Raw genomic sequence first — 22,844 nt, forward strand, 5'->3', positions numbered from 1 at the left:
TGCCATTCTCATCATCATTATTATCCCTTGCTCTGCAGCTTAAAAAATTCTGAAAGAATGCAGAATGAATTGTAAATCCTTACTTCGTATTTGCCACAAAATATAGGCTGTTTATGATTAAAGGGCTTACAAAATTAGAAGCAACTCACCTTTTTTCTGGTTTGGAGGTGGTCTTGCTTGAGAGACTGTGCAGAGGAAAAAGAAATCACAAAATCATTGATTATATAACAAGTTTTGATTCTGGATAAGATTAGTCAAATTTATTAGTCTGGAATAATAAATCCTTAATTCCCCTCCACGTGGTGTCACTTGGTTATTATTTGCATTAATGCTGCAGTAGAAATGTGAGTTCTAAGGAGCACTCACAACTCTTGTGATCCTGACATGAGATACCAGAGCAGGCAACTAACAAGGACAAAAACTATTTTCTGCATATTTTCAAATCCATTCTCAGAGATACACTGGACAATATTTTCCTCTTCTGAATCACAGTATCATAGCACATGCCATGACATTTTGTTTCTACAGTGTGGTGAGATTACATCCTTAAGAACTTGTTCATAATTTCCCCCAGCAAGGGAACATTTGTGTCTGCACCAACAGTTACCAGAAACGTGGATTTTATTCTAACCCAGGAAATTTAAGACTGGGTTTGATGTTGGTTACAAATTCTGATTAGCAGTGAACACAATCGGCATATAGTACAATGAAAGAAATTACCCAGTTCAGCAAATGTTCAGAATCAAATGTTTTACAAAAATGGAGTGCAACTCACAACTTCCCAGCACTGCGGGGTGGTGCACTGTGGGTGACTACTCTTGCCCGAGGGCTGAGGAAATCTCTTCCCAGTCTCAGCACCATCACTGGGAGAAGATGAGCAGCTGGGAAAGGCAATTGCCCAATCCTAAGTATGCCTGAGGGACTGGGGTGGCGCTGTAGTCTAAACCACTGAGCCTCTGGGCTTGCCGATCAGAAGGTTGGTGGTTCAAATCCCCGCGACGGGGTGAGCTCCCGTTGCTCGGTCGCAGCTCCTACCCACCTAGCAGTTCGAAAGCAAGTCAAAGTGCAAGTAGATAAATAGGTACCACTCCAGTGGGAAGGTAAGTGACGTTTCCGTGCACTGCTCTGGTTTCGCCAGAAGCGGCTAGTCATGCTGGCCATATGACCCGGAAAAACTGTCTGCGGACAAATGCCAGCTCCATCGGCCAGTAAAATGAGATGAGCACCGCAACCCCAGAGTCGTATGCAACTTGACTTAACTGTCAGGGGTCCTTCACCTTTACCTTTTTAAGTACGCCTGAGGTTTGAAGGGACATGAGAGCATCACCCTGCAGTGTTGCAATGTAAAGGGGCAATTGTTGGCATAACCCATCACACTTTAAGAGGACAGCTGCAGCTATATAATTACTTACTTTACTAAGTGCTTTCAGGATTGCATCAACGCTGACTTCAAATTTCATAGTACACTGCCTATGAAACTCTGTTAAGATCCCATGATCACTGGTGGTACTGTATAAATATATAAGACTACTAAAGAAATTAAACCATTTTGTAGTGAAATCCTGAGGGAATGCTTTCTTCAGATGCTTCATGGCACTTTGCTTATTTCTTTGTACTCTTGCAGGATGGAAGGTCAGTCGTGATATTGGCCACCCTTTGTACTGACGAAGGCCTGTACAGGCCTTTCAGTTAATATGTGTGAAATCGCATCTGGCAGTGTGACCCCCATGTGCAACGGCTTATCCAGATGTATTTCTGTTCTTGCTATTTCTACCCTTTTCATATCATTGCCTGTCAGTTCCAAACACATTCTTATTCTCAACAGCCTGGTGAGATAAATATGACAGGCAGTATGACCTTTCTAAGCATAGGCACATAGCTGCAAAGATAACATAACCAGTAAAAAATTCCAATACCATGCCAGTCTAACTACATTAGCAGTCCATCTTAAAATATCTTTTAGATGATGCTCATTTTAAAGCAAAGGCAAAACCAAACAAAAACACCTATTCCTGCGAATTTTGCATCTGGAAAAGTTGAAAAGTGTAAAGTCATTTCCATTAGGCGGGCACTAGGAGCTGTTGCAATGAAGATGCCCAACAAATTGATCCAATTCACATTGAATCGCCCCCCCCCATTATTTTATTATCCTAACTTCTCTTTATTCTATACCTACTTAGTACCTATTTAACAGGATTATTCTTTCCCCAGCCTGTCATCACGATCCAGTCACCATTTGGTGCTAAAAATATTCGCATGGCCCTGCAGTATTTACATGGCATCCATTCTTAGCATCAGTTCAAGAGATAGTTGCTGTTAATTGTCAGCATAAACCTCAAGGGTTTTGACATCCACTATAGCTTGAATGGGACGCAGGTGGTGCTGTGGGTTAAACCACAGAGCCTAGGACTTGCCGATCAGAAGGTCAGAGGTTCAAATCCCCGCCACAGGGTGAACTCTCCTTGCTTGGTCCCTGCTCCTGCCAACCTAGCAGTTCGAAAGCACGTCAAAGTGCAAGTAGATAAATAGGTACCGCTCTGGCGGGAAGGTAAACGGTGTTTCTGTGTGCTGCTCTGGTTCGCCAGAAGCAGCTTCGTCATGCTGGCCACATGACTGTATGCCGGCTGCCTTGGCCAATAAAGCGAGATGAGCGCCGCAACCCCAGAGTTGGCCACGACTGGACCTAATGGTCAGGGGTCCCTTTACCTTTTAAGTCACAATTACTCCACGAGGCTCTCTCACAAGGGAGAGTGGGAAAGACTTCAGCCAAGAGTTTGGGCTTAAGCAGGCACTGGTCAAGGGCTCCAGGCCTCTGCAAGACCCCTCACCACTTTTTGAGATGGTGACTATCATTGTGGTATATTGCATGGTGTGTGAAGATGCATCTTTTTCCTACTCAGTCTTGAATTTGTTGCCATTTATCCTCACTGTGGGCCCTCAGCTGTGGAACTCTGGAAGAGAAACTCCCCCTCTCTCTGTACTAGTTCCCTACTAAACTTTTTTTCTTCAACTGCCCCAAGCAAGTTACGACTGGACCTAATGGTCAGGGGTCCCTTTACCTTATAGCTTGAATTTAAACAGCCAGACACTTGTTTTGTGCAGTGACCTTGGGAGTGGTAGTTCTGCATAGAGGTCTAGGGGTCTCTAACAACAGTTTTGGAATCCTCACCAAACTACAACAGCCATAATTCTTTGCGATTCAGCAAATCAAACACTATAGTACTGACATGTTCTGATTGAACATTGAACTCAGGTTCAATCACCATTCACCACTGGAAATATTTGTATGTCCCAGAGGTGCTTAGTGCAAGACATAGTGGTTGTTAAAAACCCCTGGCTAACTATTTAAAGCCAGAGACCAAAGTATTTTCTACAACTAATGCATACTAAAATCAGTGCGGATTTAAAGCCAGGTCATGTATTTTGTGCTCTATTGCTTCCTGCAGACAAGACATAAGAGCTTCTTGCTGTGAGTGCTTATGGGTAAGGATATATACCACTCAGGTTAAGAGCCTGGATGGGTTAAAGAGTGAGGGAGAAAGGTCTTAAGATGCTCAAATGCCACAGAGTAAGAGCCTGTTGTGTGTGAGAGAAAAGGAGTGAATAGGCTGCCTTGGTGGAAAATGGGATGGGAATTATTCCTAGTCCATTGCTGGCTTAATTTGTTTGAATGTCTTGCATTGCTGGCATTTTTACTTAGATATCTGGCTAAAGTAGAAATTTTTATTTTTGTCACTGTAGTTTTTGCTTCTTTATCTTATGTCAGAATTGTTAATTTGTTGTTTATTAGCTTTGTTTATAAGATTTTGCAATTTTTACACACTGTTTTTCTCTTTTTATTTTATTACTTTGTTACCTTCTCTGAGTTTGAAAATATTTAATGAAGAACAGGATATAAACACTGCAAATGAATTAATAAATACATACACATGAAATATTGAATTTAAAAGGTAGATTTACCTGGTCTTGGCACAGGCTGAGCTGCTGGGGTTTGGGTCTTCCGTGCTGAAGCTCCTTCCTTTAGAAAGAGGAAAGTCAGCCTTTAATATAATAAAACTTTTATTCATGTACAGGTAAACACTCTCTCTTTCTCTCCAGGAAAACAATTCAAGCAAATAATTAATAAGACCAGCATCATCTTCCAGCATCTTTTTACACAACCAATGTAATATATGCTTTAGAAAGCCTGAAAGTTTTGTTTAGAAAAAAAATCAAAGGCAGAGAAAAAGTTTAAATATAGCAAAATGTGGACTCTTTATCTGAAGATGGGTGATGTCCACAGTACATAAATAAAAAATGGTGACTCAACAAAAAATATGTTCTTTTTTTTATATGGCCACAGCTACTCTTACACCACACCCACTTTTACAGTTGGGAACCCAGAGGGCTGACCATGGGTCAATAAAGCCGTGGACATGAAACATAAGTTGGCCACGCCTGATTTAATGTCAACCGTGGAATGTGGTGATGGCCACCAGGTTAGACAGCCTGTAAAGGGAATCAGACAAATTCATGGAGGATAAGTTATCAACAATGACTATAGGCTATCTCAAGGACCAGAAGGAGCATCTATCTGAATACTAGTACCTAGGGTACAACAGCAGAAAATGGATATTGTTCTCATATCCTGTTTGTGGACTTCTCATAGGTATCTGGGCTGGTCATTGTGGGGAAAAGAATGCTGGACAAGATAGCCAGGTGTTAACTACTGCTGTGTTCCTGCTTTCATTCACCTGTGAAATGCCACTGGATAACTGCTGTTGATGTCAATTCAACTATTTGTTCTCAAGTAGTAGTAGTTTGCTAACAATCATAGTAATTTTTCATCACATGGGCAATAGGCAGATTATTTTAAAATTAATTCGTTGAAATAATTAATAAGCCATTTGTTACAAACTGAAGTCAAAAACTAAATGGTGGGCTACTTCATGAACTGCATGGTAGGTAGCCGCTTCCCCCAATTATCAGTGAATTCCTTCACATGTGAAAGTCTTTCAACTAAACATATAATCGCAATTACACATATCCAAAAACCTTAAAGCAGAATGCTCTAAAATGAATGCATTCATGACAAATGAGAGGCAAACTTACACAACATAAAAATTATTTCCATTTTGGGAAACGATCAGCTGTAAATGGGCCCTTAGATTCTAATATACAGCTCTAAATAGGAAAACATTCAGAAGAGTGTCAAATGAAGTCATTGCTCGTCAAATTGTGTGTCTGCAAGCAGATTACATCACCAGCGACTATGCTACAAGTACTACTGCTACACAGTTTCTATTCATTTTAATACAACCTGAATGGAATACAGGAAGGCAGCAAGTCCCACTGAACTGAATACAATTTGAATAGCAGCAGCATCTGGCGGATTACATCCTTGATTGAATTTGTATCCTTTTTTTACAACAGGTACTGTTATATGAAATCTGAATTAAATGTTCTCTCATGATAATTAAAACCCAATATGGCTCTTTGAAACAATCGTCTATGAGTCAAAGATACACAGTGGGCCATCTCTCATTCGTCCGGCTGATAAAGACTAGAATTTAGTTAAATTTCTCCCTACAGAACTTCAATAAAACATGCCTGATTAATTACATATGGTGAACAAATCATTCCTTGGCATACAACCACCAGCTTTTGCAATGTGCGAAGCACAGTATCCAGTCTCCTTCTCTTTCACAATGATATCACCCAGGATTTACGCCTCTTTAAAGCAAACAATTTATTCCCAAATATCTAAAACCTGCCAGTCATGAAATGACATTTTGCATAGGAAGCTGCAATGCTAGATGTGACAAATCATTACTTCACTCACACAACGCGCATCTATGCTCTACAGAAAAGGCATTTTACCACTGTTCACTCGGCTTAACGGCTTAACTGGACAGTGCATATAGAATGCCTTGATTTTAATCAGTAAGGGGAAAGGAATGAGCCAGGCGGAAGGAAAATTCACCACCACTCCCTTTCTGAAAGCAACATAGATAAGATAGATAACTTATTACGGTCAACGACCAGCTAGCATAACACAATAAAAACAGCGTCCATAAAGATAAAATATACAATTAGAGCAGATTGCAGCAATAGCTCATGAGTTAAAATTGAGATATATACATATACCCGTACAACTGAGATTTGGGCTACCATAAAAATTGACCCTGAGGTGCCCCAAAGGGCGACTTCAGATCTTCCCTAGTAAGCTATTTTATTCTAGAGGATGATCTGTGCCTACAAATCTAGGCGCAGAATCTGGCTACCAGCCAGGTCGTCTTGTGATCTTTGCCTAAGAGGAGAGAAATAAGTTTAGACTTCTCTGAAAGATCGGAGAGCCTCTTCAGCAAAGGGTCAATGGTGTTTCAACAAATATCAGCAAAAAAAGGACATCTAAAAAATATATGTTCAGGGCTTCCTATTTCCCCTAGGCGCAAAGTCTCTGTGTGTACGGGACACTTCTATAGGAGCCTTCCAGAACCGGTGAGGGCAAGGCCAAGCTTCTAGCAAGAGTGAAAGCCCTTCTTGCGTTTCTGGATGTGAGGGAATAGAGATATGTTGCTGGAGCGGCTACGTATCTCCCGTTTTCTATGATTTTATAATCGGGGACCCTTGTACAGTCCTGTTGTCTCTCTATGTCCATGATTCTTTGCCTAACCACGGATCTAGATTGGCCCAGGCTCATAGTTATGAGGGTTTGGGGAGCAAGGCCCAGTTTCTGAAGAGTGTTTAAGACTGCTGTCTGCCAGCCAGACTGAAACTGGTACTCAGAATCAATGGGGCTATTCCTCGGGGGAGCAGTTTCAGAGTTAGCCACTTATATATTGATGTTAGACTAACATGAGCTTTGATTTTCATCATCCCTGTTTCTAGTCTGACCCATGCATTTGCAACGCATCTAGGAACTTGTTGAAGGGCCTCTGAGGAGTTTGGATTGCACACTTTCAAGGGGAATGAACAAGGAGGCGGGCCCAGAAAGGATCCGTAAAGTAGCTGTGCCAATATTTTGGCTTTATATAATTTAGTGCCACAGGGACATAAAAACCCCCTTGAGTTCTAAAAAATTTAAGGATAACATTTGCAGATCTTTCTCCAGCACACCCATTTGAGTTAATATGAATTTTGTTGGATCCTGATGCCTGGACCACCATTTCTAAATATTTATAGTTCGAGACTTGTTCTAAATTTTGGCCTTGATGTTTCCAGTTTCTGAGCTTTGGTTTTTTACCAAAAGCAAGAATTTTGGTCTTCTGATAATTTATTTTGAGACATTCCGTCTCACAATAGGCAGCTATTTTTCTTAGTGCTCTTCTAAGCCTTACGGGGGTTCTGGATAGTATTACTGCGTCATCTGCTTAAAGCAAAGCTGTGATGTGCTGGTTTGCTAACTTCAGAGGGTGGAAGTCAAGGTTATGGAGAGTGGTTACCAGGTTATTTAAATAGAAATTAAATAATAAAGCAGCCAAAAGGCATCCTTACCTAACACCCTTAAATGTTTTGATGGGATCTGTTAAGTGCCCTAGCTGAAAGAAAGATACAAAAGTCTGCTTTGGAAGGGGAAGACTTAGTGAATATTAAAAAGATGTAATACTAGAAGTTACATGTAGAACAGCTGCATGTACACAGAACAATTCAGGAAACCAAAGCCTTTTGCCCCAGCAGAATACAAAATACGGGATTGCATGCAATGCTAGCTAGCCATGCTCAGAGCAGACCCACTGAAGGTAATGGACATGACTAACATAGTTCTAGTTGCTATACTCTCAGCAGAACTCAGCTGGATGCAACCTGAAAAGTGTACTGTCCTTGTAGCTGGTCTAACATATACACCACAAACCACCAAACCAGCAAGATAGAATAGGAGAGTAGAGGAAAACAGACAATTCTACAGTTCTTGGACAATGTGGTGCCTGAAGTGTACTCAAGGTGCAAAACTGCTACTAGCTATATATTGCAATTTTAACTTATATGAAATCAAATCATCTGGGTGAGCTACACTCATACTGCCCAGAAAGGAAGCCGTCATATACGAAGTCAAACTTTGTCTACAGTGACTGGCAACAGCTGTCCAGGGTTTTAGACAGTGGTCTCGCCCAGCTCTACCTGGAGATGCTGGGGATTGAAATCTTAGATTTTCTGGGCGGTGGCAGGGGGGTTACAGGTGACTGCAATAGGAGGAGGAAATGAAATGTTTATTGGCTTTATTTTTTAAAGACGTGTATCTCACCTACTTTCAGAGGAACTCAAGGCAGCTAACAAGTCATGGCGTGTCTAGACTTTGTCCTCATCAAGCTGCTTGTATTCCATGCTGTTTGTTTTCACCTTGGTTATTTCCCCACTAGATGTGTGGCAATGTTTCTGTAACACACAACTGCAGCACTAGCTTGCTTAGTGTACATAAGCAAACCACTGCCGAGGTTTTTAAAGAGCTCCTTGCCTTTAAGCAAACACTTTCTGTTTGCAGGTTTAGATTGTTTTATTACTTCTCAAGAGAGCAGAATCTATAATGAGGCAAACTGAGCATTGCTCCTCATCAAGAGGGGAAAGAAAGCAAGCAAATTGCTTTAGGTAGCAAAAGAAGGGCACACCTCCCCCCACCCCCGCTTCCACACACAACCACGACTACAGCTGCTGCTGGCCACTGGCTATTGTTTCTTTGAGTTGGATTTTGGGCACTTGGATGAAACAGCTCTCTCGATTCCTGGGTGGAGTAAGCTGCCACTCTATAAAAAAAGAATGGAGGTTGAAAGAGCACCAAGCTGCTTTATGAGTTCCTTGAGCTATTTGCTTTCCCTGTACTGCTTCTCCCTCTCCATTCTTCCAATTGGCTGGAAGGAGAAAGGGAGAGGACAGAGCATCATGATGGTGGCAAAGCCAGCAAGGAGACTGTTTCACTGTGGCTGTGGCAGTGGTGGGGACACGGTGCTACTTGCCACCTTGCACAGTCAGATGCCTAGACATGGCCGCTGCAAGAGAAATGGTTTGCCTGTTGCTGCTAGCAGAATCTGCATGTTTGGGGCCGGCCAGTAGCGGCATGTCATCTGCCTGCCCCCAGCAGAGCCAGCCTTGTAGATTGAATGAGGTGTGTGCACACATGCTCTTTCCCATTCAAGAAAGCTAATGCACAAAGCACCAGCATTCCTGCCGGCCTGCAGTTTAATTGCTCACTGTTGTCACTCAGTTTGCTTTACTTCTTCCCCCTCTTGATGAGGAGCGGGTTCAGGATTCTGGGTTTCCCTTCTCATTCCGCTATACGGAGTCCCTTCAAGTTGCACTTTCTAATTCCATCTCTCCAACAACCCTCCACATCCTAGCTGCTGTCTTGGCATTTTTCCAATATAAAGAAACAAGTAAGAGAACATTCCCCAAGGGTCCCCCGCCTTTCCCAAATTTACTGCCCCCCCCCTTTCACCAATTGCTCTGAATAGCAGCTTGCCTACTTTTCTGGAGAGCTAAGCAGTGAAATACAAAAGAACAACACAACTTCCTTCTCCTTTCATTTCACTTGGCTTTCTCCCTCTACACAGCATTCAAGTTTGCTTTTTTTAAAAAGTGCTACTATGTTGGGGTGGGGTGGGGGGGGAGGAAGGCTTGCTTCAAGGTTAAATCCAAGTAGGACCACAGCCTTCACTTTGGAGTTGAGAGGGGAGGGATATGACATGATGAAACCATGGGGAAAGTGTGCATGCAAATGAGGTCATAGCCAATAATTACAATTGCCACACACAACTGCCACGGGGAAGCGGCCCTTCCGAAAATATGAATGAGTACTTTGACAATGCTGTTCAGAAAACCCCACACGTAAGGCAAGAAATTAATGTCCTGCATAATTACTCCTCTAACTAGCCTGTTGTACTACATTCATTTTTCTACTCAAACAACTTTCCATATTTCCATTGATCAACCATCAGTTGCATACCCCTTGCTTGTTTTCCATTTCATTTTCCAACTTTAAGCCTCCCTGCAGCTGCAGCTACACACAGGAATGATGACAATGTGCTGCTACCAACTCAGATGTCATGCTGGCCTGCACATGGGAACAGCAGCATGTGACTGGCAGAAACAAATTGATGCAGCCACAGCCCTCATTTATGTTCATCGGCCCTGAATTACAAGGTGTAGGAGAATAGAACACGGAGAGGAAAATATTGACTGGGATCTTTGGAAAGGGGCTCTAAATTGTCACTGTGTGCTAGCCACTAGGATCCCCACTCAGATTTTTACTGTCTTCTGTGTTTCCAGCAAAAAGTGATCACAAACTTCCAGGGTTTTCTCTGCAGCCACAAAGACTAGCAATTTGCTTTAAAACAAATAATGAAGGAAACACTTGGTTTGCCAAGTGTATTATTCCACATGCCATCAAGCAGATGCAGCCAAGAAGGCTTCTAAAGCCCATGACTGATCACCCAGTACAGTCACAGATATCGCTAAGCTGTTCTCAGATCCTTTGCATATTTAGGTCTTGGGTGGACAAACACATTTTGAACCCTCCCTTTTCTTTGTCTTAGGTGCATGCAATCAACTCAATTTAGTGTTTTGTTTTTAAAGCCTACATAGGGTCATTCATGAAACACCAATAAAGGCATTTGGACAACACTGTCTCATTTCATGTGTACAGGTTCAGATGCAGAACAAGCCACAAAAACTGCATCCACGCAGTTTCCTGCTGCCATTAGACATTCAGTGTCAGTTCTTGGCATTGCTCACAGCAGCCTAGCTCGATCTTCCTCGTCCTTTCCTGGCACCAGCAGAGCTATGGGAATGGAGGGTGAACGGAAGGACAGAGAGAATGGAGCCTGAGGCTGTTCTCTCGGCTAGGACCACATGAGCTGAATGAGATGACAACTGAGCGCTTCTAAGCTAGACAGAAGCTTATGCCAGCAGCAAGGAAGAGAGCCACTGTCATGAAGGCAGAGGGATGGGGATTAAATGCAGAACTTCAAGGCAAGGCAGAGGAGAGTTGGAGAGGAGAATTACTTCTGTCCTTTGTTGCGCGCACCCAAGCGACAAGAAACCCCAGGGGTTCCAGTGCTTACCCCAGGGTTCCATTTCCTGGGAATGTAGGTCAATGGAGACCGTGCTGTCTTTAGGATTCAGTTTTATTTATACATATAAACAGTCTGATGGAAGGGTTCACAGTGCTAGCATTCCAACAGATCTTGTCTCCCCATTAAGTTTCCAAAATCCCCAAACCATGACTTTAGCTTATGAGTCTAGTTTCCAGTACCAACTCTCTCTCCCTCTCTCTCCACACACACACACACACACACACACACCCTTGGCCTATTGCTCTCCATCCTAGGATGATGTGGCATCTAGCCAAGCAGGGGTACGAAAAGGTCCCGCCATTTGTCTCTATGGCAACAGAGCTCACTATGTAAGATGCTGATGATGGGTACAGTGGTGCCCCACAAGACGAATGCCTCGCTAGACGAAAAACGCACAAGACGAAAGGGTTTTTCATTTCTTGAGTTGCTTTGCAAGACGAATTTCCCTATGGGCTTGCTTCGCAAGACGAAAACGTCTTGCGGGTTTGCTTCCTTTTTCTTAAAGCCGTTAATACCCGGGGAATCCGCGCTCTGCAAGACGAAAAAATCGCAAGACGAAGCAACTCGCGGAACGAATTAATTTCGTCTTGCGAGGCACCACTGTACCTAGCTGAGCAGCAAAGGTTTGGCCGGTTCAGCTGTTTTCTCTTTCTTTTCCAATCAAGAGGCACACAAGTTTTATCATATAAATAAACTTGATAGATAACAACACCATGACAAAGCATGGTGGACATTAAGAAATTGCATTAGCATTCTTCTGAGGTAAAAACTGGACAGGTCTGTGTCTTTGTCAACCCTCCCAGTCTCTGCTGCTAAGGTTTTAGATAGAACGGAACCTTTATTCTTTGTGCATGCTGATAAGTACGGTAGTATTTCATGCAATACTTATTACTTTGCCTAAGGGTCTGTTTATTTCTTGTTTGAATGCATGTGCAAGGAGAGGCTTGTGGGCTTTGAAAAGCCAGACAAGATTCAAATCCCAGAAGGGCAGTAAACATCCTACAAGAGCATGATTTTTTGTTTTTGTTTCGTTCAAAGACTTGTGGGACAAAGCAGTAAAGGCATGTAGGGATTTCTAATTTTGGAGCTTGCCAGAGGAGTGCCATCACTCTGTTTTCCTTGGCTGTTTTTTCCAAGGTTCTAAAGGCAGGTGAGGTGTGAGGTTGCTCTGCGAAAACAGTGTGACTGGGGGATGGATAGGGAGGAAAGCACAGAAGGGCAGGTTAAAACACAGTTTTAGTTCTCTGATAAAAGGCCAGAGAGAAAGCAAAGGGATTGGGGAGGGGCAAGTAGAACAGGCTGGGAGCGAATGAGATATTTGGAGGAGTAAGAGGGAGGGAGGTGTGCATAAGAGAGTATTCAGCCTCCAGTGATGGCGAGAGGAGAAATCTATAGAGAGGACAGGGAGTTGGAGGAGGCTGAGGTGGACATTTATAGGGTTAAAGGGCATGTAAGCGGCTGGGATATTTGCAGAGGTGCAGAGGAGGTAAAGAAAGAAAGAAAGAAAGAAAGAAAGAAAGAAAGAAAGAAAGAAAAAATATGAATGGGAGGGATGTTCAGTGTGCGTCTGTAGTAAATGTCTGAGTGAGATTTAAAGGAAGGGACACTTTAAATCTCACTCAGTGTGGGACACTTTTAGGTCCCTGCAGCAGAGATATCTCACTTGGGGCCCTCAAAGAATTCTGTGCCCCCTTTGTCTTTCACATTGTTTCCATGCTTCTAATTTCGGTTACACAGAAGCATTGCTTTCCAACTAGTTTCTATCAGTCTTCTCAAATCAGTCAATCCACTCTTTTAAACACATATTCAATAGCAAATTAGTACTGGGGTCAAGGTTGTATCCTCTGTTCTCAGGGAATAAAAGCAAGCAGGTAAGCACAACATGTGATATATCAGCACAAGTTTACTAGGGTGTCTTGCTTCTCAGAACTAGCCGTTTTGCCTCAACCTCCCTTTACAAAACCAAGACCGTAAAATGTTTATAGAGGAGGAGGGTATGGATGACTTGAGGCCAATCATAATGCACAAGGCTGTGAGCATGAGCAGTGTTTTTTTTTTTTCCCTGGGCTGAAAGGTCCCAGAACAAGACAGGCATCCAACTGGTTGCAGTCTGAGCTATCTGCAGTGTTTTTGCATATTACTTTATTTTGAGAATTATCACCATCTGAGAAAGAGAGAGAGAGATACAATTGGAGAATGTGGTATGTAGTCTGAACCACAGCTGACAGGGTAAGTATTTTCATGCTTTAAAACAAAAATCATTGGTTTGGACAGAGGGGGTGGGGAGAATGGTGGCCTCAGTGGTGGTCAAAATACTCACGCTTTGACTGGGCCCCCCATCCCCAGTACACTACCCCCCAACCCTGTGGATAAGGCAGGAAAAATATGACTGCACATCCCGGGTCCTCTCTTTATGGTTGCTGCCTGCCCTGAACCCCTGCTGAGCTTATATTATTTACATACATATATATATATACATACATACATGGGGAGGGTGGCAGGTGGGCAGGTGGGCCACCTCTCATGTGGCATTTTAAAGTGCAATCCTAAACATGGGCACTCAGAAGTAACTTTCTATGGGGTTCAACGGAGCTTACTCCTGAGAAAATTAAACTAGGACTGCGGCCCTTAATTGTGAAGAGTTGCTAGATGGGAAGTGGGGAAATTGGGAGACTGGATTTTTAAGAGTGGGAACTTATGTTTCGGTTAAAATCATTTAATCCTTTCACCTACCTGCTTTGAATATTATTGACTGCCTCTATCTGGAAGAATACAAATATGTAAGCACATGTGAAAGAAATCATGCCCAATCACACTGTTCTATCACAACAGCCTAAGCCCATTCATGCCTTTAGAACCTTGGAAAACAGCCAATTAAAAGAGTGATGGTGCTTCTATTATATAGTAAGATAATGTTCAGCAAAGGTATGCACCAAGGCTCCCATAACAGACAGGTGGCCAGCCCATCCGAACAAATGTTGTTGTGACTGGGACTGCTAGGTTGACCTCTGTGGAGACTCTGAAGTCAACCTAAACAGGATGACTTTATACTGGAAGCAGGAGTGTGTGGTAAGCAAGCTGGACCTGACGGGAATGTGAAAGCAAGCTTTCGACAGATCCATTAGGATCCAAGAAGTCCTGGTCTGATATTGCTCCTACAATGAATATGAGAGTTTCCATTTTGAAGTGCTGCTCTAGAAGGAATGTGTTGAGCCATTTCAAATCTAGAATGGCCTTCATGCTCCCATTACTGTGGGGCACTCAGAAAATAATGCAATGCACCTCTTAGTACCCTCTGTGGGACAGTTCTCTCTTGGATCTCCATATATGTTGAAGGACTCCTAAAACTGTCTGATGCTTCACAGGCTTATTTAATTTTGGTGAGGCAATGAAATGAGCTGACAAACCCCAGTCCATGGGGCACCATCCTTTGAATCCAAACATTGAACATGGTCTGGTGCGAATTTGCACAAAGAAGAGAAATGTTTCACACCACTGGAGAAGATGGAGGAGGGAGATGCACCAAACAATGCAGAGTGGGGGCTTCATATGGATCCTCTGGAATGGTTCCATTTGCATCCGACTCCTCCAATCCCTGGCTGTAGGTGCAAAAATCTGAACTGGCTGCTGGGATTTACATTTCTCCTCCCTCCTGTTATTTGATGAGAACTGGCTCAAGGGATGCACTAAACAGCACTGTCTGATTAGGCAGAGGTAGCTAGTTTGTCATCCGGGGGTCAACATCCTAGATTTCCACCCACAAATTTCTTCATGCCACCATGTTGCCAGCCACAACCAGTGACTCCAGCTGAACCACATCAAAAGATAAATTAGGGCTGCTGAGAGAACAATCTTCCATTGTCATCACGGTTTTCAGTGTGTTTCCCATCTCCGCCAATTCTTTGGGCCACTGACATACCAGACTTGTGACTGAGACACAACAGATTCAGGCTTCAAAACCTCTACTGTTGTCACAGGAAAGCTAAAGTGGATGTCAATGCCACCATGGGAGGCCCCACCCACAGCAATGTAAGACTTTTTGTGACCTCTTCTGGCAGAGAATAAAGCTTGTTCATCACCAGAAGGAATTCTTCTCTTTAGGTGGCCTTTCCCATTCTGTTTTGCACATCCTGTCAGCGATATGTGCTCAGGGAAGGGTACTCTTAGGTGGCCTTGTGTAATGACTGTCTTGACTCATTTCGGCATAACTTTAAAAGAAAATATCTTAAAATCATTTACTTCCAGCCAGTTCCACCTGCCCCTCTCCAATTCCTTCTCTTTTCTTCCTGTCCATCACCAGAGTACTAAAACTGCCATATTAACCAGCCCTCAATCACTATCTCCCCACACACTATCACACCATTTTATCAGCGCATGTTAAGGAGGTTAGAAAGGGAGTAATCAAGCTTAGAGAGAATTCCTGTTCTCCTACTAGTGGTTTTTAAAGATGAAAAAAAAAATGCTTAATCTGAATTGGACATATGAGGAATTTCATTTCGGACCTAGGCTCTGCTTGCCCTTCTGTGATGTTGCATTTTGTTGTTGTTGTTATTGTTGTTTTACAGTTGATCATGCAACAGGGAGGCACACCAATTTGGAAGCGCAAAATAATGCAACCCTCACACCACTGCTGAAATAATATAATTGGGGCTAATGGCACCCAGAGAGAAACAAAGGATCGATTCATTCACTGGCTGCAAATACAGAAGACTCAAAGGGAAGACCAAAAGTTTATTCAGTCACTGGCACTTTCTAGTTTTATAATAGGCACACAGAAAACTGCCTATTATAAACTGCCACAAACCCAATGCAAATATTTGAAACAGCAGGAAAAAGCAACCACTCAGGACCAAAGGAAGGTAGAAATTGGTCTGAGGAGATTTAAGTATTAATCATCTAGAGAGAATATTAGACAACAGAGAGAAGAACAATAGCAAAAGGAACCATAATGATCCGTAAAAACCCCCAGTGTAAATATATACAAGGAAACCACTATTCTGCCATTATAGGTTTTTATGCAGTTTGGCACATACATGATGCTGTCACTATAATTAATATCTCCACAGATCAAAGCCCACTTTGATGTTTCTGGTCAGTGCTTTTTTCTCCCCTTTAAAAACATTTTTTCTATCCTCTTATATTATTAAGCAATGCATGCAAGTGTGGCATATAAACCACTATACTGCTGAATAAGAGTTTAATTTTCTCTCTCTTTGAAATGTTCAGTGCTGCTGCAGGTTAGCCTCCTTTCTCCTGCTGTGCTGAATGAAAGCTTCATAAAAGTCACAGTTCCTTACAGAATGTGAGAGAAGTATTTGTGACAAGCATGAAGCAGCACCAAGGACTGTTGGAGTTAGTTTGGTGGGGAGTTACACCGTTTTAAATACTCTCTGGGGTGCACCAAAAGTGAAGGTTTAATCACCATCACCACATTTTGGTGGTGCAAGGCGAGAAAAGGTAGCCAGAATAGCTTTGCAAGTAATGCTGAACCTTGAAATAAGTCCATAAAGGGAACTAGCCTACATATATGTAAATTAGTACTCAATGGCCTAAAAGAGAATTGTTGTGGAGAGAACCTAAACCAGGGGTAGGCAACCTAAGGCCCGGGGGCCGGATGCGGCCCAATCGCCTTCTCAATCCAGCCCACGGACAGTCTGGGAATCAGTGTGTTTTTACATGAGTAGAATGTGTCCTTCTATTTAAAATGTATCTTTGGGTTATTTGTGGGGCCTGCCTGGTGTTTTTACATGAGTATAATGTGTTCTTTTATTTAAAATGCATCTTTGGGTTATTTGTGGGGCATAGGAATTTGTTCATATTTTTTTTCAAAATATAGTCCAGCCCCCCACATGGTCTGAGGGACGGTGGACCGGCCCATGGCTGAAAAAGGTTGCTGACCCCTACCTAAACCAACAGGATACTTCACTTTCTCTAGAAGGGTTGGACAGGCGTTACTTAATGATGCTGAACTCTCTCAGTTGCTCAGTGCTAAGATAATGTAACAGCACAAAAACCAAACCTACATGGAGTAACTCTTAAAAACATCATGAAAGATAACTATTTGATGCATTCTTCACTTTGACCTCCCATTTACAGAAACTTGGTTTATTTACTTACAATACTGATAATAGACAAGAAAATTATTTACTATACTGATAACAGGAGAAAATGCTCAGCTAAGAATAATAAAAAAAAACTTGACAATCTCAAAGCAAACTGCTCAGTTGATCTTTCATCCATTATTGCTCAATGCCACAGCATGAGTCCTCATTGTAAATACCACTGTGCCTTTGTTTACTGTTTATCAACAAATGAGAAAGTGAACAATATGTTTAAGTGATACAACTTGCTGGGAAGGAAAATAAGGAAGGCAACAGTGACACTTGTGGCCATCCCTAGATTGTCATTGTGGATAGGGGTAATTTGTTTTTACATTCAGTTCAGGCAAACCTTACGATAAGAAAACAAATGCCACTCACTTGCAGTCATTAACTACCATGTACACATGGCACACCTACAGCTCAGACAAATTGGCACAGCAATAGAACTAAAAAAGAGAGAAGTAAACAGTAGTAAAGGCTACTGTTAAAAGAGTTTTTAAACTTGTACAAAAAACACCAGCCCATAAAAGACAGAGATCACCATTGCTTGTGAATGGTTTATATGCTTTTCTAGGCTTCAATGCAATAAACACAGAGGCAAAATTTCAATCCTTCCTCAACTGCTTGTTTCATGTTTTCTGTGGACAAACCTGGCAATTTAACTTTGTACACATGCCATTTGCACTCAACAGTGTCGGGCATGTATTTTGCTATTTAAACACAGGTACTGGACCAGAATTTTTTTTAATACAGTGATACCTCTGGAGGTCTGTTCTTAACCTGAAACTGTTCTTAACCTGAAGCACCACTTTAGCTAATGGGGCCTCCTGCTGCTGCTGCACTGCTGCTGCATGATTTCTATTCTCATCCTGAAGCAAAGTTCTTAACCTGAGGTACTATTTCTGGGTTAGTGGAGTCTGTAACATGAAGCGTATGTAACCTGAAGCGTATGTAACCCGAGGTACCACTGTACAAATCTATTCTGCCTTGGAAAATGATTCTTTGACTTGGTTACAGAGTAACCAAGGGCAATGTTAAAATACGAATACGAGAATCAGCTTTGAAATGCCTGTGTGGCCAAGATACTATCACTTTGCTTATTGAGAAAGTAGGAATCTAATCAGATTTTATCATTCTATAAATAGCAGAAACAAAGATTCTGTTCAGACATGCTCCCCCTCCTGTTCTGCACTTAACAAAGAGGAGATAAGAAGCTCCAGCTTCAATTTTAAACCAACCACAGTTCCCCATGACATGCAAACTCAATAGGCTGTAAGAACAAACCACATTTTCAGGTTTCAGATTCTGATCTACCATCACTAACCAGTTTAAATAAACCAAAGTTTCCTGGTTTGGATGTCATGGGGAACTTGAAAATATTGAAAATAGATAGAATATTCACAGTAGTGTGCATAAAATAATAAGGGTGAATATTTCAGAATATGCTTCTCGCAACTTTGTAGCAATAGGTCGCCGATTTATTATCATCCCTTAGGAAGTACTACAGAGATTATTAACAAACAATTCCACCTGCAGGCTTAAAACTTAGATGAAAGACACAATACAAAAGGAAAAAGGAATGGAGAGGGAGGGACAAGGAAAATAAGCAAATTTGAGTCCGATTCTTATAGTTATGTAATTGCCTTTCTGGTGACCAGCTGGAATAGCTGCTGAGGAAGTGATTTAGAAACAAAATTCTTTATGGTTTCAAATAACTAGGGATCTGCCAGACAGATATGCTAACCTCAACAAAAAGGTCACAAGTTCTATACAGTGGTACCTCTGGTTAAGAATTTAATTCATTCCGGAGGTCCGTCCTTAACCTGAAACTGTTCTTAACCTGAGACACCACTTTAGCTAATGGGGCCTCCAGCTGCCACCACGCTGCCGGAGCGCAATTTCTGTTCTTATCCTGAAGCAAATTTCTTAACCCAAAGTACTATTTCTGGGTTAGCAGAGTCTGTAACCTGAAGAATCTGTAACCCAAGGTACCACTGTACTAATGAAACCATTTTTTCATACTTCGACAAAATCATTTAATGGTGTTTCCCTAGAAGAAATGTGTTGGACAAGCTTACTCTGCTAGCCTGCACACCCTAACTGGGCTAAAGTTGGATGAGGAAAAACAACTATTTTTGTTGTTCCATTGTCATCATTACTGGATTCCCTCTAGCCAACACTTGAAAAATGAGAATCTTATTGGATTAAAGTCTCTCCGCTAGAAGGATATCATCAGTTTGACCTACCTGCTGCTGCCCCAATGGATCATTGAAAAATATTTTATGCTTTCAAAAGGAAAAAACAACATATTAAATGTTTAGGAGGCTACACCTCTGCCTTGACAATGAGAACAAAAGAGATGCAATAGTAAAAATTACATGAAGAACACTTTCAAACAAGCCCGGCTTAAGACCTTTTGATGCCTGAGGCGAAAGACAAGGTGGAACCCCTTCCCAAATTCATTTACAGAAGCTGACTGGACTGGCGGTCAAATCTCACTTCATCCTTTGTGGCTGGATAATATTCTCCACCACACCTGAGGCAGCAGCCTAGAGATCAAGGAGCCCAGGAGAGGTCATGGGCATGGGCAACAGAGGGAACAGAACTGGGGCCTCCGGAGGAATAGACACGAGTATCTGCTGCCTAAGGCAGCTGCCTCACTCTGCCTAACATAGGGCCGGCCCTGACTGCCAAGAAGCAAAAATTTGGCTTACTGTTTTGTGATTTGTTTGGTTCAAATACAATTAGGATGCAATTTGTGTGTGGGGGGGAATTAAATTATTTCATAACATTTATACATGGCTTGATTGGAAGGGAATCTTATGCCAGCAGAGCACAAGCGTCTTCTGTCTGGTTTCTTCTGCCATTGCAGCACCACACTATACAACCCACAATGTTTAGTAGGACACACACTATGCAGAGGCTTTTTTTGGAGGGTACGCAGGGTTGCAAGGGGGTCTGAGGGAAAGGAAAAGACTCTTTTTGTAAGCTTGCCTTCCACTTGTGCAAAATTTGATACCACCAATAATTTCTAACACACAGCTGCAACTTGCAATAAAAATGCTATATACGAAAGTAGACTGTGGTCACTTTCACACAAATTATGACTTCAAGAAGCCCCAGAACTACTGTGGGATTTGAGGCAGTGTATACTTTGACTATCACTTAAGGGCATTTGAATATTCCTAAAATAGAACAGTTGCACTCTGCAATAGTTATTAACAACAAGTGATCATCTGACCATGCCCTAAACTATCCCCGGGATATAATCTCTAGGAACAGCTGAACTGCAAATGGTCCATTTAGTAAAAATAAACATTAGAAATGTCATTCCTGAAAATTTAGGACGTTACATTTTCAGTGGACTGTCTAAATTCATGCAAGCTAAAGAAAACAATACTAACAGCCCATTTTCTTTTTAAAATAGGAAAGCAAACTATTTTATCTGTCTCTCTTGCTTTTCAGATAATCTGATGGTGTGCTTGAGAGAGCTGTGCATTTCTCAGTATTAACAAAAAGCGTACCAGCAGATTATAATCAAAATACACAGCTTTGTTAAACATTGATTCTTATTTAGATATTGCCTGAAGGTTATGTCACTGTTCTGCTACCAACACTCACCTTAGTGAGCTCAATTATTTGAGGCAAAAGAATATTTTCTTCCTGAAACATGCACATACATATTGTGTTGGATAACAATACCATTCTTTAAAAAAGCAGCTCCCTTCAAAGGAACAGATTTATTGCAAATTAAACCCTCTCATACATTGGGGTCACAACTGAAATCAAAGGGTATGGAAACCATGAAAAACTCTCCGCTTCAACTCTGTTACTTCAGCCAGTATTCTTCTACATTTAAAGTTTATTGGGGTCAATCAGAGCCCAAGTACACTGAATGAAGGGAAAATGAAACACTATACATCTAAAGCATTAGAGTCTCAATGACCCCAACACAATGAAAACTTTAATGAACAAGACAATAGCTTCCTTGGGTTGACTGGAAAGATAAAGGCAGAGTTAATTTTCCCCTTTTTATTTATTTATAAAAACATTGAGGAGGTTTTCTGTTGAAGAAAAGCTGCATGAATGCTAGTTTTACAAAGAGAAGTGTAAAGGCAGTGGCAAAGTAAGCATCTTCATTTATATTCATTCACTGCACCCTGTCCCACCTTTAACACAGGAAAGGGGTGTGCAGCAGACCCCCCAATTCAGGAATTCACACCCTCACTTCTAGTTCCAATTAACCATGGGCTATCTCTACATCTGCGATAAGCTAGATGGGAATTCAGAAAGCTTTCCTTATAAAACAAAAAGGAAACAGCAGCAACAGATATCTGGCCCCTGTGGTTCATGGGGGGATGGAAGATAATACACTATAGACATAAATCTCAGAACTGTAGAATTGGAAGGGACCCCAAGGAGCATCTAGCCCAACCCCCTGTATTGCAGGAATCTCAACTAAAGCATCCATGACAGACAGCCATCCAACCTCTGCTTAAAAAGTTCCAAGGAAGGAGATTTAACAACATCCCAAGGGAGACCATTCCACTGTTGAACAGCTCTTACTGTCAGAACGCTTTTCCTGATGCTTAGTCAGAATCTCCTTTCTTTTAACTTGAAGCCATTGGTTTGAGTCCTACCTTCCAGGGCAGGAGAAAACAAGATTTTTCCCTCTTTGTGACAGCCCTTGAGATTTTTGAAGATGGCTATCAAATCTCCTCTCGGTCTCCTCTTTTCCAGGTTAAACATACGTAGTTCCTTCAACAGTTCCTCACAAGGCATGGTTTCCAAGCCAGGTCTTTGGGTAATCAAAGCATCTATGGTCTTCTAAATGGGGGGGTGGGGGTGGGTGGGTTTGTTTTTTGTTGTTAATATGTTGTGCATTTTTTGAGGTTTTTATATTGTGAACCCCCCCTTATGATCCTCGGATGAAGGGCTGTATAGAAATTAATTAATTAATTAATTAATTAAATATAAATCAATCAAAGAGAAAGACTTGCTTTAATGTATGTGTGTGTGTGTGTGTGTGTGTGAGAGAGAGAGAGAGAGAGAGAGAGAGAGAGAGAGAGAGAGAGAATATACTCCTAAAGTTTCTTTGTCAATATCAGATTAGAATTCATTCTCCAGAGATGACTTTCAAAGCTTCTTGTCAACTTTCCTTGATCTTGGGGAATCAGCTTTTACAGACCTATTTTACGCCTATGGTACTTCCCCCATTTTAGTGGTCCTTCGCAACAAGTAACTTCTTTTTAAAAATTAAAAGCCAGCTAACAAAAAATTCCAAGTTTTGCTACTATTTCTTAGGTAAACCAATTTTGTAAAGCAATTTAAGCAAAGTCTGAAGCACATCTGAGGCATACAATTCTCCAGCAACTACATATTCTGTCTTCAGCTTCTTAACCCCACATATGATGCACTGTACATACGTTTGATATGGAATTTACAAGCTTTGGCATAAAAAAAAAGAGGTTGCTGAGCAGAGATCTGGACCAGGCAGCCTGCACAAAGAGCACCCAAGTAGAGTGGTGTGTATTAGGAGAGACAAGCATGGAAAATCTGATGGTTCTCCTTCCCTGATTTTGCAGTGCTGAATCAATGATTCTATGCCTGATAAAATTACAATGTGATGGAGTAACAAACAGATTAAAAAGGCTGCTAACTAATCCATCATCACAAAGGTCCACTGAAGGGGTCAGAG

At 41.8% G+C, this 22,844-nt stretch overlaps 1 protein-coding gene across 1 annotated transcript in view; it reads right to left on the bottom strand.

Annotated features, from left to right (window-relative positions):
• Positions 1 to 22,844, bottom strand: part of CDC73 (cell division cycle 73) — a 113,347-nt gene that overhangs the window by 11,700 nt on the left and 78,803 nt on the right. Inside the window, exons 11-12 of the mRNA XM_079981521.1 lie at positions 3,961 to 4,018; positions 150 to 185 (exon numbers count right to left, since the gene is read on the bottom strand). Coding sequence (XP_079837647.1) covers positions 150 to 185; positions 3,961 to 4,018 — 94 coding nt within the window. The remainder of the gene's footprint in view (positions 1 to 149; positions 186 to 3,960; positions 4,019 to 22,844) is intronic.

The sequence above is a fragment of the Podarcis cretensis genome (assembly GCF_951804945.1).
Source record: "Podarcis cretensis genome assembly, chromosome: 6".
Lineage (NCBI taxonomy): Eukaryota > Metazoa > Chordata > Lepidosauria > Squamata > Lacertidae > Podarcis > Podarcis cretensis.